Source organism: Rhyacophila brunnea, unplaced genomic scaffold (genome assembly GCF_057557595.1).
Source record: "Rhyacophila brunnea isolate RB1 unplaced genomic scaffold, BYU_Rbru_1.0 scaffold_3, whole genome shotgun sequence".
In the NCBI taxonomy this organism is placed as follows: Eukaryota; Metazoa; Arthropoda; class Insecta; order Trichoptera; family Rhyacophilidae; genus Rhyacophila; species Rhyacophila brunnea.
Genome location: NW_028232965.1, coordinates 309,220 through 326,874, shown reverse-complemented (window position 1 = coordinate 326,874; position 17,655 = coordinate 309,220). Strand labels below are relative to the sequence as shown.

Sequence of the window (17,655 nt, the reverse complement as noted above, 5' to 3'; positions counted from 1 at the left end):
CTTGAGAAAACAACAGGTTAAAGTCGTGTAAAAAAATATTTATCTATACATCCATTGTTACATTATGACCGATCAGTTATTAGGGACAAAACCTATCACTTCAAATAAAAAGCTAAACAAATCATCATCCCGAACGCTTGACTTATATTTCAGCTCAAGGTGCAAAACGAAATTGACACCCGGTTTTACATTTTTTTCTAGATATACAGATATACAGTGCACTCTTGATACGTCGAGAGCAAAAAATCATTTTGACTTTCACTCTGAAATGTTATCATTATCAATTGACATTCTTCAAATGAAAATTGTCTGCATATTGAAATAAATAACAGTTTCTTAGTACTAAATTATCTGGAAACGATGTTTTAATATTTAATACTGCATCTGCTGATAAAATGCACTTAATGCAGATGCAAATAATTTTATTTATTATTAGATACATCAGTTGACCATTGTATTGTTGTATACACAATCCGACGAATGACGTATGAGTCAAGATTCAAGACGGCCATGTTTTAAGTTAAAATCCCTCATTTTGTTTCGTTTTCAACACTTCTATTATACAATAATTTTTCATAAAAAATCCATTTTAGTGAGAAATATTCTTTTCAAACATTAAATATTAATAGAATGAAGGAGATATTAAATTTATTCATTGTATTTCATAAAATTTACTATCTTACGAGTAAATACATATAGTAGGAATTATGATTTAATGAATATTCTATCGCCTGGTCAGCCATATTGCTCCTGCCACATCAAATTATCTTAAATCAATTGACAAGTGACAGTAATTATATCAGAGTAATAGTGATAATTTCTAGCAATACGGTCAATATCATTATTGTCGTTTAAGATAATTTAATTCCACAGGATGCGAGATACAATAAAATTCTTTGAATTAAACTAATATTTGGAAGTCACAATTTGAAAAATTTCTTTCTGTCAAGCTTCATCAAAAATTAAATTGTCTCAGAATATAAAAAAAAACGTGAAATGTTTTACGGACTACGCCACATTGAAACCCTAGAATCGGAGGCGGAACCGAATAGACATCCACAAAATGCAATATGGAGGCATGCTATTCTAGCGAGTAATATTTCGGCAAAAGTTATCGGTAAGTCACATTCGACAAATACTATTGGTGTAAGTTTCAATACCCGATACTGTATAGTGAAAATAGTCTGGTAAAATCCTTTAAAATTATAAATACATTTAAAATACATTAATGTGAGGCAGTGTATCGAGTCAAATGAAAAAGTCTAAACACTTTATAGACTTAGAATCCAACAACGTTATTATTAGAGTAGCTAATTCAAGTCTCACCTGTCTGCGCAATTAAACTTCACTCGCGCAACATTCAATAAATAATACACAATATTATTTTAGATCTTCTGATTTTGTAATATTTTGTCTAAAAAAACTATTTTCTTATAAAACGTGTACTTCTTTTTATATCATTAAATAACAGTCCACAGAAAGAATCAAATCTAATTGTTTATTTCTAAATTTCCAATGACTATGATAGGCGTAATATATCATACACCAGTGGTTTCCGCGGTGCTCGCTGCTTATTTTGCATACGAATCTGAATCCTCGGTAATATTATTATGAAGGAAATGTATTAATTATCAAGTATGACTGTGCATTGTCTTCAATAAATCAAACGGTGCCCGCCCGTTCTATTGAATGTACTCTTTAATACAAAAACGATTCCAGGAAATCTGTGAAATTCCAGGCTTAACTGCAGACGAGAACCATGGTGTCCCTCTAAAACCATAGACAATGTATCGAAACTCATTGGTTTTTAATAAGGGGTCCACTGCGTAACTAGACAACAAAACGCAGCGGACACTCGAAAGACCTCTAATGCGTAAAAACGAAAAAACCGAAGGGCTAGTCTTGAGTATTTTGAAATTTATATTTTAAGTGGGTATGTATGTTATAAAAATAACCAATAATGCTCATTTGAAACTGTGAATAGCGAAGGGACAGTACATAGTGTATGTATATTGATTCATTTAATAAATACCAACATAGCACTTACACAAATATAGTGGTAGTTAAGCATTGTGTTGTATTAAATAATAAAATTTCACATGTGATTGTAAAAATAATGGTCTTATGCTGATTTAAAACACATTCTGTTGATGCACATGTAGTTTTTACATAATTTTTATTAAAATCATTGATATAATTACAAAAAAAAATACTATTTACATAAAAATTCTAGTTTGCTCCGATTGAAAGTGCAACAATTTATTGATCAGAAAAGTTAACATGACTGAACAGGTCAAAAAGGTTTAGCTAAAGAAATTATTATAGAACGCAGTCTAGTAACTAGTTAATGTTATTAAATTTAATCAATAAACTGTTGACAAATACAAATACATTGAGCTTCAGTCTAATGTGTTATTGGAAACAAAGAGTAGTTACAATATACTGATTAGTGATTACTTTTAGGACAATAATAAAATATATGCCCTTTTAAAAGATTACAAAATGCAGTTTATACTTCTTTGTCAGTGAAACAATTTTTGTCAAATTAGTACCATAGTTCGGGAGTCCATAAAATACGTTAATATATTTAAATTGGTAAATATTTTACGCTGCGATATCCTTTTTCAGTAAGGAAACATTTGATGAAATCAGATTGTTCCAATTATTGATCATAAAAAAACATTTAATAAATAAATCAGCCATGATTTAAAAAAGACACGAGTCGTTTTATGAAGACAAAAATTGGCAGAATGGTGACAAATTAAAAATAATAAATTATTGAAAAATTGTTTCATTTTCATTAGATTCTATAAAATGTCATTCTTGTTCAAAATAATAAATTGTAAACAAACGCTCGATATAGATGTAAAATAATTGTGATTCGTGATATATTTATAATGACGGTGGGAATACACATTAAGCCATTTGACAATCTACAAAACTCACATTGACCTTTGTTTAAATACATACTATACTTTTCTAAATCTAACTGTCAATGGATGAGTCTCGTTATCGACAGTACAGGATATCAATATGTGTTATTTCTTAGCTACAATACAATACTGACAAATAATGCATTTTATCTTTCGTCCTAATCATTCGGACTCGCCGATCCCTCTTGCGATGAAATTCGACAAAAAGAAAAACATTTCGCCACCTGAGACAGAACGGGTACGGCTACCGATAAACATTTTCAATTCATAACAAACGTATAGGTTCAATAGAAATGTTCGTAGGCGTACGCGTATAGCCAGAACATAAGTTATGCCAGCGACAAATGCAATGTTCTTTAATGATAAAGAAAATGTCTACTGACTGGCATTTCATAAAAATATGTCATAATTTTGAACAATATCATCATCATCATCATCATGAGAGCAAAGATTTAAGAACAATTTATTACAAGTAGATAAACAAAATTTGTTCGACAATGTCACGTTAATATGAGAATTTTTTTTAGCCGTCTCCAGGCAATGCTACATTCAATGCCATATACCACACCGCATGTGTTTTTGATTTCTCAAAAATTAACACTATCTTCGTAAAATGATATTTCACTTTATCTTAAATCATAAATTACTTTTTTCTAGAGAACACTGCAGTGGCGATAAACCTGTCATCTCAGGTGGCCATTCATCGCCAATCGTCGGCAAAAAATATCCATCATTCTAATTAAGATGGGAAGGGCACGAATATGTGGAAAGAAAGATAAAACATCAGCATTCACACACCGGCTCCGTGCGAGTGCGCGCATCTCTAATTATTCATTAATATATTTCATATAAAATAATATTTTGTGCAGCGAAAAACTGACGGCCTCATATCGCCAACGGTGATACATATTAATAGTATTCAACGGTATCTCTTATAAGTACAATTATTCTTCTAAATTAATTATTATTACGGTTATGACAATTAAATGCTAACGAATTTCCTTTATCACTTTAGGGTACTCTTATAAAATTACGCTACTGTTAAAAAAAACTCTACAGCGGAACGCGTCGGAAGACGGACAAACGAAAGCCTCCCCGGCCTTCCGACGGTCTGAATTTATTTACACTGAGAGCGAGACCGCTGACGGCCGCGCGCCACTTGACTCCAAAGTATTTCACTTGTCCGATTGCAGCCGCACACCGTGAGTCGTTCAACGTTTTCACTCGTTCGATTGCGGCAACAATGACATTATGCGAGCGGTCGGCGCACATCGAATGTTTTTCGAGACTCCAAAAAAATGACAAGTACTAATTCGGCGCACTGTTCGAGTCTGATTGACGGGAGACCCTTCGACGGCATCGAGACGGCGACGGATCCCGCGGAACCGCTCGCGTCAGTTTACCACTGGTTGGGGTTAGGATAGGGAGGATACCCAGGGTAGGGGGCTGGATGCGGGGCGGGAGGAGCATTAGGATTGGGGGGCTGGTAGGCAGCGGGCGGATAAGGAGCGGGGGGGTGTGCGGGGGGGTACTGCGGCTGATAGGGGGGGTAGGGCGCCGGGGGATACTGCTGATAGTAAGGCGCCGCCGGAGGATACGGCGGGTACGATCCGCCGGCCGGAGGATAGCCTGCAACAAATAATGACACACTGTTAGCTTAATATTCCCAAAAAGACCCATTTCCTTCCCTAAAAAAACAAAAAAAGTATAGCTAAATCAATAAGACACAGTTTAAGTATAAACCGATGATGTTACACTGTATCTTGTCATTTTACGTTTAGGCTCGAATATTAGCTCACTCACTCACTCACACGAATTTTTTCCGAAATAACTATCCATACAAAACAGAATTAACTGAAAATGAATTCAATTCTGCTTAAAGATGGCTAGGCTAAAAGTATTAAAAGAATGCATTGTCATCGTGTTCTGATATATTCTAAAAGTTTCAAATGTCTAGCTAGTCGGGAAGTTAGTTAAAAATCTTCAATCGTCCAATACAAATCTTGGACAAACAAGAAAAAATTTGTACTGGACAAACAAGAATACGAGCTAATAAAAACGTGGTAAAATACGAAATATTTTTTTATTTTTCCAATTTGTCAACACAATTGTTTGACATTGGTTCTCTAGTAAAACTATGTGAAAATCCAATAAACAATCAACAATTAAATACCTATAGAACTGAAACATGTGAGTTATTGTTTTTCCTTTGAGTGGAGTGCAGTTGTGCCTCTGATGATGTCAGGTATGTACCGCTGTGTGTGTCAATGGGTCATAAAGTGTCAGGATTATTTTTATTACCTTCATAAAATAAGTAATATTTGATGTTATAAGAAAAGTCTGTCACAATTTTCAATGACTGGCTCATGAAATAGTGTACTTTATTACGATTTATTGAACATTTTTATCGAATTTTATTATCGAATAATGTTCAAGGGACTGTTCTTGCGAAAATTTCGAATTACGACATCTTTCGAATTGTCAGTGTTCTTACTAACGAGGTTTTAGCGCAGGCGCGCACGGGTGACTTTTGTCACGGTGACTTTCGTCACTGTCACTGTCCTCCAATCGAGCGCGCGCACGGTGACTAAACTGTCTCCCGTCACGCTTTCATTCTAGCAATAGATTTCGAAGAGGCAGCAGTGATTTGTGCTCTTATAATTAGACATAGAAAAATGCACAAAAGAGACGTCGTTGGATACATCCCATTAGTAAAGAGAGGCTACTCAAGGGAAAGTTTTACACTTTATACGAGAACCTCCGAACCTATCCTGAAAAGTTTTTTTGGATATCTTCGCATGAGTGCCAACAGTTTTGATGAACTATTATAACTTTTGAGGCCTGGAATAACTTATCAAAATACAAAGACGCGTATGGCTATTCCACCACAGGAACGACTTGTTGTAACTTTAAGGTAAAAAAAAGCTGGAAAATATAATTATAAAACACAAAAATCCTGTTGGCAAATAGGTACTGAATAATATTTTTTTTTTAAAACTATTAATAACCATGTCTGCTTTTTGCACAAGTTGTTAGTAATTTTGAACAATTACAAACACCTAAACTTTTAGAAAAACACAGAAATATTGTGTCCTCACCGGGACCGGGATTTGAATTTTGAACTCTCGCATGTAAAGCCAGCGCCCTTACGCACTGCAACACGAGAGCCGCCTACTGCATAATATTATTAAAACACCTAGTTCAATAAAATGCCAGTTACACAACCAACAAATACATTTGTATTTCAAAATGAAGAGCAAGACAAAACTAAAAGATTCAGACAAATATATTCGAGTGTATATTATAGTATCGAGGGTCCCAGGTTCGAATCCTGGGTCTGACAAGTACAAATTGTTTTTCAATTTGTGTATGAGTCAGAGTATGGACCTAATAGGTTGAGCAAGTGGCTGACATCCATTTCTCGTAAAAATAAAATCTGTTAATATAAATCTCCACTCTGTGGAGGCCCATATGACCCTATTAGGATCGGACATGGAATAATAATAATATTTTAAAATAAAAATCAATAAGCTAATAGGTACCTACTGCTATTATTAATTATTATTTTTATTAAGTTTATTTTGACTGTTTTAGGCAATGTTGTGTTAAAAGGGCAAAGTTGTAGCATTTTACTGTACTAGGAACTTTAAAGAAGGAGTTGGGATATTATCAGATCATATTATGCCATAGGTCTCCGATTCATCAGCGATACTGATGCCATTTGTATGTCCTCCCGTCGCAGCGTAGTGTGTTGAACTGAGCGGCGGACGCGTCGCTGATTGACAATTTGTCATCCGTGCGCGGGGGTCGCCCATATAAAAGTACAGACACGGTGACAGTTTCGTCACTCAACAGTCGCCAGCTGGAGGAACTAAAAAGACACCCCAATGTTATGTCGCTTCGTGCGCGCACCTCCATATACTGCAATGTATTTTGACACAGTGACGAAACTGTCACCGTGACAAAAGTCACCCGTGCGCGCCTGGGCTTACTGTAGTGCAGTTCTGTCTGTCACCAGTAACAGAGCACAAAAGTGTGAACTTGCTACAATTACAAAAATAATTAGGCTGCTGAGACAAATAGACTCACCTGGATAAGCAGGGTACGGCTGTTGAGGCGGTGCGGCAGGATCACTGGGGGGGTTTTGGCGGCGGAAAACGGGATCTTCGAACCCTACCGATTCAGGGGTGGCAGCCGTCGAGCTGTATCCGGTATGGGGGGGAACGTAAGCCGCAGCATCGGAGCCTCCGACGCTACGCGGGGGAGCTGATGCATCCGCGGACGGCGGGCTGTCACTGGGAGCGGTCGCAAGGGCTGAGGAAGGGCGCGGTCGACGGTCGGTTGGCGAGTCAGGCCGTCGGGCGGGGGGGTTTTTCTTCTTCCGCGACTTGGGTCCTGGCCGGTAAGGGGCCTCATCGGCGGGACCGGCCTCAGGTTCAGGGGAGTAAGCGCGCGTGATGTCGCTTAAAGTCTGACGGAAGTCGGAGACGCCGCCGGGGCGTGGTGCGCTGATGGACGACGCAGTTTTCTCGAGGCGGGCGAGGCTGGACTCGGCCCGGTCGGGCGGCGTCTTGGAGGCGGCCAGCGGGGAAGCGGCGGGAGCAGCGGTGACTGCGGGGGGCGGGGTAGGAGCGCTGGCGGGCGAGCTGGCGCCGCTGCCCCCCTCTCCTGGGGCCTTGGTCATCATCTTGGGATGTCGGTAGTTCTTCAGCGAGTTGATTTTCACTTTTCGCTCGACAGGGTTCGGCCGGTGAGTCTTCTTCTCGACAACGGCGACATCTTCTTCGGCAGAATTGTCATCGTGCATCGAAATAGGGGGAAGCCGCCGTTCTGCTAGGGCCGCCTCCGAAGGGAACGTCTCGTCGGCTAACAGACTTATGACAGGCGGTCCTGAATCCGAGGGCGCAAGAAGCGCGGGCGTCGCCGGAGCAGCGGGTGACAGGACAGGTGGAACTGCGGTCCGCTTGATGGTGACCTGGTTCATGAATCCGATCTCGGTCGGGTCGGAAGGGAGATAGCTGTTCTTGATGGGTATCTTGCAATCTTTGAGCACGCTTCCCCCGCCGACGGGCATGGCTAGCCGGACGGGGGGCCTCTTCACCGCCGGGCGGGTGGTGATCCTGGACTCACCGCGGTCGGAGAGGTCCGCATAGGTCTTCTCTTGGCTGGAATCTTCGGATGCTAGGTCTTCGGGGACATTGGCCCGCAGAGCGCCGCTCGCACTCCCGAACCCGTCCTCACCTTCTGCAGGGCGATCGGGATTCTCTGCTTGAGCCCCGCCCGGGTCTTCCGTCTCTCCAGCCGCAGTCGTTGCTGGAGCCTCTTCGTTGACAGAATCGAGCGCAGTCGCCTCCACTCTCTTAAGAATGGATTCCTTCGGCTTGCTTTCAGCAAGACTATTCAGCCCCGCCCCTTGTATTTTGATATTCACCTTGTTCTGAACGGCGACAGGTCTAGCAGGTCGCGTTCCCCGGATTATGGAAAAACCTCTGCTCTGGATGTTGGCCGCAGAGCCACGGACGATCTGGCCCGGGGCATAGCCCCTGATCTTGCTTTGGATGATGTTGGGGCGGGTGGCGATCTTCTGGGTTCCACCGCGGCCACCTTTCGATATGACCGTTATAGCGGAGTTGTTTTTCAGCGATCCCGGCAGGCTGGCATTAGAGGGCCGGCTCGGCGAAACTGAAAGGCAACATTCAAAATAAGCATAGAATATTAATACTATCGACGGAAGGTACTTGATGGAATTTGAATTTAAATTCTAATGAATTTATAAGCATAGAAATCGTTGGGCGTTAATCACACCGGGGCCTAGATCTTCTTCATTGCAGTACTTTAAATTAAGTGGTGAATTTTTTATTAAAAATAAACACAAATTGACAGCGGAATAACAATAAAATTGGTGTTGGTGTTATTTTAGATTAGATTTAATTCATTTTCAGTTTGGTCAGTCAGTCATGGTGCTAATATTAATTAATGCAAAGTTAAACTATATATTTTGCAATCGGAAGCCCATAAAATACCAAGATTGTAATAATATTACACAAGCAGAACAATTGAGGCTACTATTTGCAAACACGGCTCGTCCCCGAAAACATAATTTGCAGTAAAATGCAATAAGCCGTTTTACTACTAATAAAGGCCTTATTTGTTTGATTTTTATTAATTTCATTATTATTAAAGAATCTATTTACATTCAATGTTTGTATCGAGCCGGGTGTGAAAGTGTAAATTGGATTGAGCCGTTTCTGCAACTTAACGTTAACCAACTGCAACATATGGAACCGAATGACATACCGCTAAAATGTTAGCCACCGATAGAACTCCGATTGGCTAATGTGAAACGAGCCGTCTTTGAAACTAAATGATTTTGGAATAAGCCACATTTGAAAGTATCGCGTTATTTTGATTTGATATTTTGTATGTAATAAAGCCAGGTTTGAGGCTATTATCAAAAAATTCCTTTAAATGTATTTTTCTTTACAAAATGTCATTCAAGGTAAATAGTCTCAATTAATACCTAGCTAAAAAATTACCTTATATAATATCAAGTATTTAGTTTGCCTGCAATCGCCAATGACTTCTTCTTTGTCAAGTACTAATATTAGGAATATAAATTAGTCCCTAAAAATATATATTTATTTACGATTTACAATTAAGCATATTTTTTTTATGAATTCTGAGAATTACACATAAAATCCAACAGAGCATTATTGTTAAAAAGTGCAAAACGATCACTCCGCCCGAGATGCGGTTAGCAACTGACCGTAAAATGTGCGCTGAGACAAAATATAAACAAATTCACCCCTTCCGAGGTATTTTTTTGGCATAAGAAATCGATTCTCAGTAGAACATGGGAGATGTTAATCTACAAAAATATATAATTTTACACTTATATTCACTTTTCGGGTGAGTGCTCTATCATTATGATCCCGATTACAAAGCCGATGAAGGAATTTGAAGTAACACAGACATAAATCATAGGCGGATGATCAATAGTTGAAAGTATGTGATTTCAAGTCTCACTCGGTTCAACTTGTTTTCTAGTATGTTTTCTAATATAATTGGTATATTTCTGAGATTTTAAGCGAGATATAAATTTTATGAGAGATACGAAATAATGTATTTTCTTAGATAATTCTTTCTAAATACATACCAAAGTCTTCCCGGAGAGAGCTTCATGACCTTCCAGTCTGAGAAGTGCCAGAGAAAAAAAGAGTTACTCACTTTTTTTGTTGAGGGCGCCGTCCTTGGGTCCGTCGGCGTTCTTATTCTGGCCCACTTTGAAGGAGGTCTTGATGGCGATGATCTTTCCCGTCTCCAGCTGCATGTAGATGCCCTTGGGTGACTTGAGCACCATCACTTTCTGGCCCGCCTTCAACACAATGTTGGACTTGTCGCTCGAATTGGTCGGGATCACCACATCTGCGGACATAAGCGTCAAAGATTAATTAAATAAGCTTAGTTATACTTTAAAATAAATTACCGTATGCATCTGAAATTGGCCGTTTAACGAGTGGCTTGAGAAACACAAGTGACCGTCTAATTCAAATCTTACTACAGAAACTATGAGAAAAATTGTATCATATATTGATTATCTACGCAAATGAGAAACTGTCAGAATAACTATATTAGTCTAGCGCAGTAGCGCAGATTTTGCATGGCATACAAATGTGAAAAAAAAAATAGATAAAATTTATAAAATATTTTTTTTTACAAAAAAGGTTTTCAAATAAATATATAGGTATTATATAACATGACACGACAATAGACGTTGCCAAACAGCTGAAATGGAGATGGGCGGGGCGCATTGCTCGCCGAAAGGACGGCCGCTGGACAAATGCCATCATCCAGTGGTACCCAAGGGGCACGAAACGGCCACAGGGTCGCCCTAAGGCATAAAGCCCACCAAAAAAGCGCTTGATGCGCTCACTACTGAGTAGGCCCCCTCCCACCCGCGCATTACCCTTCACCTATGTAATAAGGGGCCCAAGAAGCACAAAATAATTATTATTATCAGCGTCTCTCATAACAAAGCAATAAAAATATTATATTATTTCGGGGCTTGTAATTAATATTCACGATGACATTATTCTGCCAGCAAAATATCGGACACGCAATAAAATTAAACAATGAGTACTCTGTTATTAAATAATGGCTTCTCGCCTGTCGATCGACGACGCTTCCAGAGCGTGATTTTGCTCGCCGCGTTCAATGAATGGACTACGTTGTATTTTCGTTCATTCGTATCGCCGAGAAGCCAAAAAACGATGACTCATGGGGCGGGCGCGCATAATGCGTCGTCAAATCCAGTATGCGCTGGCGTATTTGATTACGTTGTATTTTCGATGATTTACGCGCCACTTGTGAAATTTTGCGCGAGAGCCCCACTTACTGCGTTAAGTGGGTTTTACGCCTTAAAGCCGCTGGATTGACGAACTGGTAAAGTTCAGCGGAAATACGTGGCAGCGAACGACACAGGACCGAGAGAGTTGGAGAAAGCTTGGGGAGGCCTTCATCCAGCAGTGGATTGACCCCGGCTGATGATGATGATATAACACGACATAGCCATGCTCAGAGTAATAATATAAAGAGAGTGGCTATTGTTCGGAAAAATTAAGCCGTGTTTCTCGCGTATAACGCACAGTGGAACCTCAATTTTATTATTATTAACTTAACTATGAAACGTTATACCATCATGTTGCTTCTCAGTACGGCTACCAAATTTAAACACAACGTAGTTAAACATATTTTCTACTAAATTAATAAAAACAATTATCACTAACTTTATATTTAACACAAAAATAATAAATTTCAGCAACACGTGCTCGCAGTTTTTAAATGAATGTACTCATTTAGATCAATATTTACCGGCGTCGTTTCCAAAAATATTTAATTTAGCCGTAGAGATTCTATCTTACTTCCAACGCATCTTGCGGAGACATAAGCGTGCCGAATGCTTTCTCATTCGCACTTATGGTTGGTTTTTTTTCAGGCGTTGTAGCCATGCGTATTTAAGAAATTACTTGCGTTGTAATATAAATGCAACTTGGTAACACTGAAAATAAATGTTCAACTGTCATGGCGGCTGGCCGTTGTATTCCATTATCGATATAAATCAATTCTTTTTGTCCCTTTTCATCATCGCAGAATTGCCATACTTTTAAAATGATGTCTCTGGCATTCCCACGAACTGTTTTAGAACTACTTGCCATTATGCACTATACTTATTTCTTCTGTATTTTCAATAACCCAATATATATCCCGAATTCTGCACGCTGACGTTTCAAAATGTAAACATTTGACTCAGTCTGGAATAAATTTGTCATAACGCCCAATCAGTAAACACTACTTACTGCGAAGTTATTTTCGGTTTGCGCTTCGTCTGCGGAGACATAATTCGTTGTTGATTATATTAAAATATAGCTTCTTTAAATACTTACCAAATAATTGGTGCTAAGTAGCTATCGAATAATGTCAAATATTAAAAGGACACATTAGTTTATTAATAATCTAAAATGCTCTTTATGTTTTCAAATGTACAAACAATAAAAATCTTGCGAGCAAGAAAAACAGCGTACCTACCTAAATTAGCAACAAACACTCATTCGATTATAAAATACTATATCAAATATAAAATTATGTATTAGGTACATTCCTTATTTAAAAGGAAAAAGCTTTTTTTACTTGTTGATCTCTTTTTCTAATTGGTAGGTACATTTTATTTACCAACACTAAATATAATGTGCTTTTGATATTTTGACGCCATGAGAGCTAAATAAACGCAAGCGCAATCCATAATTCGAGAAACAAGTTGTAAAATTAAATGGCGTTTGTGACAAATTTATCCTCGATAGACAATTTTAGTTTCAAATTCGACCGGCTGCCAACTTACGATGGTAGATCTATACTAGATCAGTATTAATAATTAAATACAAGCACAGTATCGATGAAGAAGCGGACACTGACCGAGAGGCAGAGTCATCTCCTGAGCGGTCATCCCCTGTCGCTGCCAGACCTCGGCGGGGATCCAGCGTGCTCCGCCTGAACCGCCGTGCTGCATGGGGCGGACGGACGCCACAGGCCGCTGGATGAGGCTGCCATCCGCCGTGCGGATCGTGCGGTACATTAGGCTCGGCTTCGGGTTCGACGCCGCCTTCTTCTCCAATTCATACCTGAAAAGTGGAAACATTAATTCAACACTTAAACCCGTTTCAAATCTTTAGTATGTATTAATACTTTTATACTACATAGTTGCAAATTATAAAAACTTAAATTGCAATATAAGTCACTGTAATTTTCATAATAATGGCAAAATAACTTTGACCTAATCATATTTTTAAATTATGCAAGTGGTGATTTTTAGTATTAGTTTTAGTATTGGTTCTTTCTTTTTATGTAAAATTTAGCAGACATTATTATTTACATATTACAGTAGAACCTTGTTAATAAGAACGCGGATAATTCGAAATTCGCCGTAATTCAAAATTTTCGCAAAAAAAAGTCCCTTGAACATTATTTTCATATAAAACCATACCTTTAATTCGAATTTCGTAATTCGAAATTATTTCAGAGTCCTGGCATATAAAAATATTCAATAAATCGTAATAAAGTACACTATTTCATGAGCCAGTCATTGAAAATTGTGACAGACTTTTCGTAAAACATAAATTACTTATTTTAAGAAGGTAATAAAAATAATCCTAACATTTTATGACCCATTAACACACACGGAACCGGAAATGTGGTAGGCACATCTATGATCCTAAACGATATTGATGAAAATCAATTTTTTTTTTTAAATTTTAATATTTTCCCCCCCATACATTTCATAATTCGTAATTCGAATTTTTTTTTGATTTTCGGTCCCGTGGAATTCGTATTAACAAGGTTTTACTGTATCATACTACGGAATTCATAAAATAATAAATTTTATGTATTTGTAGTATTTGTACTGTTATCATAGAAATTATGTAAAAATGTGAACAAAACCCCATTCAATCGGAATTATGATAAAAATTCCGTTTTTCTTGAAGGCATTCTTGAAAACGCCATGGATCATCCATTTCATCGCCAATACTGCAAGAACACTTATCTTGAAATGCGCCAATTTCCAAATCCAAAGAAACTATATTTCTAATTTTTATATTTTTGTAGAAAAATGGTTTTTTGTATCTCCTGTAAAATTTGCGCAATTCAATATAAGTGTTCTTGCAGTATTGGCGACGATATGCTCCACGCAAGAAACAGAAGTATGTATTTCCATATTTCAAGACGATGCCTTATCAAGACGGCCATTGTTTCTTATTGTTATTGTTAAACAACACCTTAACATATTAATTATTTTATTGAATTCAGGTCCCCATCCATATCCTAAATCTGCCCAAAAACATTACATTTTCAATTATTCAAATTCAAATGTATTGAGTTTTATTCTTTACCTGTTGCAGACCGAAACACACATAAAAAGTGAAGGACGGCGGGGATGAAGAAAGAGAGAAAGAAGTGAGGACCTGACAATTGAAGGAATACAGGAACATGAGTGACCGAGTTGAGTAAAGTCACTTCAAATTTAAATATTATGTAATTGTAAATTTTACTGTACAAAGCAGTCTCCGACATTCTGTAAATGAAGTCTTTCTCAAATGATCCACTATACCTAACTCTCTATGAAAAAATACAGATAGTGCAAATACAAAGCTGTGAGTTGTGGGTTAGAACCCGTTACTGGTAAAAAAACTGCATGCGATTTTCAATGTGTATTTGACCCAGAGCAAAACCAACGGGTCGGGTGAATGGCTGACAACATTCTAAATATATATGTGATGATATGAAAACTGCTCCTAACTAATTTTTTATTTAGTTACTTGTACTCCTTTAATCCCCAGCACTTCAATTAGTTGACATAGATGGGGGACGGGGGATACATACCCTCGCTGCGCCAGGCGCTTCTCAGCACTGGAGAGCTTCTTCTCCTTGCGGTCGACGAGCAGCGACTCGTGTTGGAAAGGCTCCTTGCTGAGGGTGCGCGCGTGCTCCTCGATGACCTTGCGCATGATGACGTCTAGATACTTCTCCTTGCACTCCTGGCGCAGGTCCTTCGAGTCCGCTTCCTTCTCCTCGTTGTCCCAGCAGAGGTTGGTGACCTCCTTCATGGAGAGCACGGCGTCCGGGTTGCACTCGTCGACCACGCGATCCGCCATGCCTTGCTTGTTGATCTGACGGTCGTAGATCTTTTTCTCCAGGCAGCAGTCCATCACCAGCCGGTACACAAAGCACGGTTTCTTTTGACCGTATCTGACACAAAATAAATTTAATTATCATGTACCACTATATGACTTTGCCATATTGTTGAAATATAAAGACGGGGGGGGGTCCACATTCCACATTTGTTATCTATCTCGCTGGATTACCAGGTTCTGTTTCCTGGGATACCGGATACCATCTAAAGAAAAACAGAACGGAATATGGACCCGGCTTAATGAAACCGTGTACAGTATCCATCCCGCTGGTTTTTAAATATGTTCCTATATCAACTTTAATTTATTATCATTTATAAAACGGTTGCCATTTCACGAGGCTTTACCAATATCTCAATATCTGGAGAAATGCAACTATGAGGAAGTAATGCAAACTTTTGTATTACAACCCTCAATAGCAATTCCAGAACGATTTTAGTATGGTCGCTTTGGTAACTATAAAAAAAAATATTTTCTCAGCATTGAAAGCATTGTTTGTAAATAGAAAAGAATCTAGCTTCCTTCCTTGTATACAATATTTGAGATTTTACATTATTGTTCAGTACAAATCAGAGGATCCCAAATGGTTTACTGACAGGTCACTGATCATTTATAGCCAAGAAAGAAGTGGCAGGCACACTTTTTTAATTTTAGACAGAAAATTTATAATATATACATGTATATTTTGACAAACGCATACTATTTTTTATCGTAATTCCGTATTAATAAATAAACAGGGTTATTAATACATTAGACGCTAAAGTGATTAGGTGGCCATTCGATATAATTAGCATGCTATTTAAATGTGGTAATTAAAAAGTAATTATCTAGTCAGCAGTCAATAATAAATAATAACATAATTTACAGTGCCAAAAACTTATTCGTAGAATTGATGAGGGATCCACAATAGGAGCGACACGCAACAGAACTGAATCTGATAGCGATAAGACGTATTCAATATGTCGTCGTTATAGTTCCATTTTTGTCCGCTCTACAGATAAGTTTGTCAGATTGTAATTATTCCCAACATTGGCAGGGCATTTCTTCGACCTATTTTTCATTATAGGTAGGAATGTATGTTTATACCTATTCCTATTTGTAAACAATCATTCACAGTTTTTGGAAGGTGATGATAAAACCTGATGCATTTAAATCATTAGGGCCATATATGTTCACGCTTCAGAAGTTGCACAAGAGAATCGAACTTTAAATAAGATATCCGTAATACCGATTTAGTTTTAAATGATTTTACAAAGCTTATCATTTGTATTCTCCGTTCAATGAAAACAAATAAGCATGATTGACAAAGTTTAGTGTGTACTATTTATGTCAGATCTCCACAGCCTACCTCCACCCTTCACCGCTAGTATAATAAATATTATTTATTTATAAGCTCTATCTGAACTAAAGATGCTGAAAAAATTCTTCTTGTATAGAGATGGAGCCTAACAGTATGAATGTGAGGCAAGAAAAGGGACTTCTGCGAGGGTATTCTAACTCTCTAACATATCACTTGAGATCCAAAAAGAGCTAAATGTGAAAAAAAATCACATTTATCATTTTATATGTGCAGGTACAGTTAACTATTACAATAAGTTAACCGTCTGAACAGTCAAAAAGTGCTATCTTTTAACAGCCCCTCTTTTGGCTATGTTAACTTCTCGATTATGTCAATTACATATTGAGAATTGAGAAGCGGCTGTTTTGAAAAATAATTACGTCACGGCCACCGCCCTAATTTTTAGATCCCTGCGAGCTGTCAAATATCGAATGACTAGTAGTAACATAATATTTGTTTTACTACATGCTGCAATGACATGACTAATAAAATTGTAGGTTATGTTATGTTTGTTTTCAATCAAAATTACGAGCATTTCGAGGTTCGGGTGGAAAAAAGCATAATTAACAGGCCGGCACGAACATACCCAAATTTGACTGAATAGACATATTGAGAATTGAGAAGCGGCTGTTTTGAAAAATAATTACGTCACGGCCACCGCCCTAATTTTTAGATCCCTGCGAGCTGTCAAATATCGAATGACTAGTAGTAACATAATATTTGTTTTACTACATGCTGCAATGACATGACTAATAAAATTGTAGGTTATGTTATGTTTGTTTTCAATCAAAATTACGAGCATTTCGAGGTTCGGGTGGAAAAAAGCATAATTAACAGGCCGGCACGAACATACCCAAATTTGACTGAATAGACACAGTATTTCACACGCACGTCTACCAACTTAAATTTTTACCGTATTACGAATTTAACAATTATTGTAGACAATCGTCGATAGCTGCTGATAACCACCTTGTGTATAGAATGGCTTCCGTGTTAATTTGCACCAATGAAAATAATGGAAACATGCTAAAGTGCCAACTGTTAAGAATAACTGCGCTGGGACTAGAGTTGGGTTTCGGGAATATCCCGTTAGGATTTCTTGAGAATTTTTCCATCCCGAATCTCAATTTCATCATTTCGGGAA

At 38.0% G+C, this 17,655-nt stretch overlaps 1 protein-coding gene across 2 annotated transcripts in view; it reads right to left on the bottom strand.

Annotated features, from left to right (window-relative positions):
• Positions 1-2,798: 2,798 nt before the first annotated feature.
• Positions 2,799-17,655, bottom strand: part of LOC147067716 (uncharacterized) — a 32,803-nt gene continuing 17,946 nt past the window's right edge. For both annotated transcript variants that reach the window (XM_085952506.1, XM_085952507.1), the window contains 5 exons: positions 14,865-15,230; positions 12,903-13,108; positions 10,161-10,358; positions 7,023-8,615; positions 2,799-4,562 (listed from right to left, as the gene is read on the bottom strand). In XM_085952506.1, the coding sequence (XP_085808632.1) occupies positions 4,333-4,562; positions 7,023-8,615; positions 10,161-10,358; positions 12,903-13,108; positions 14,865-15,230 (2,593 nt within the window). In that variant the 3' untranslated portion in view covers positions 2,799-4,332. The remainder of the gene's footprint in view (positions 4,563-7,022; positions 8,616-10,160; positions 10,359-12,902; positions 13,109-14,864; positions 15,231-17,655) is intronic.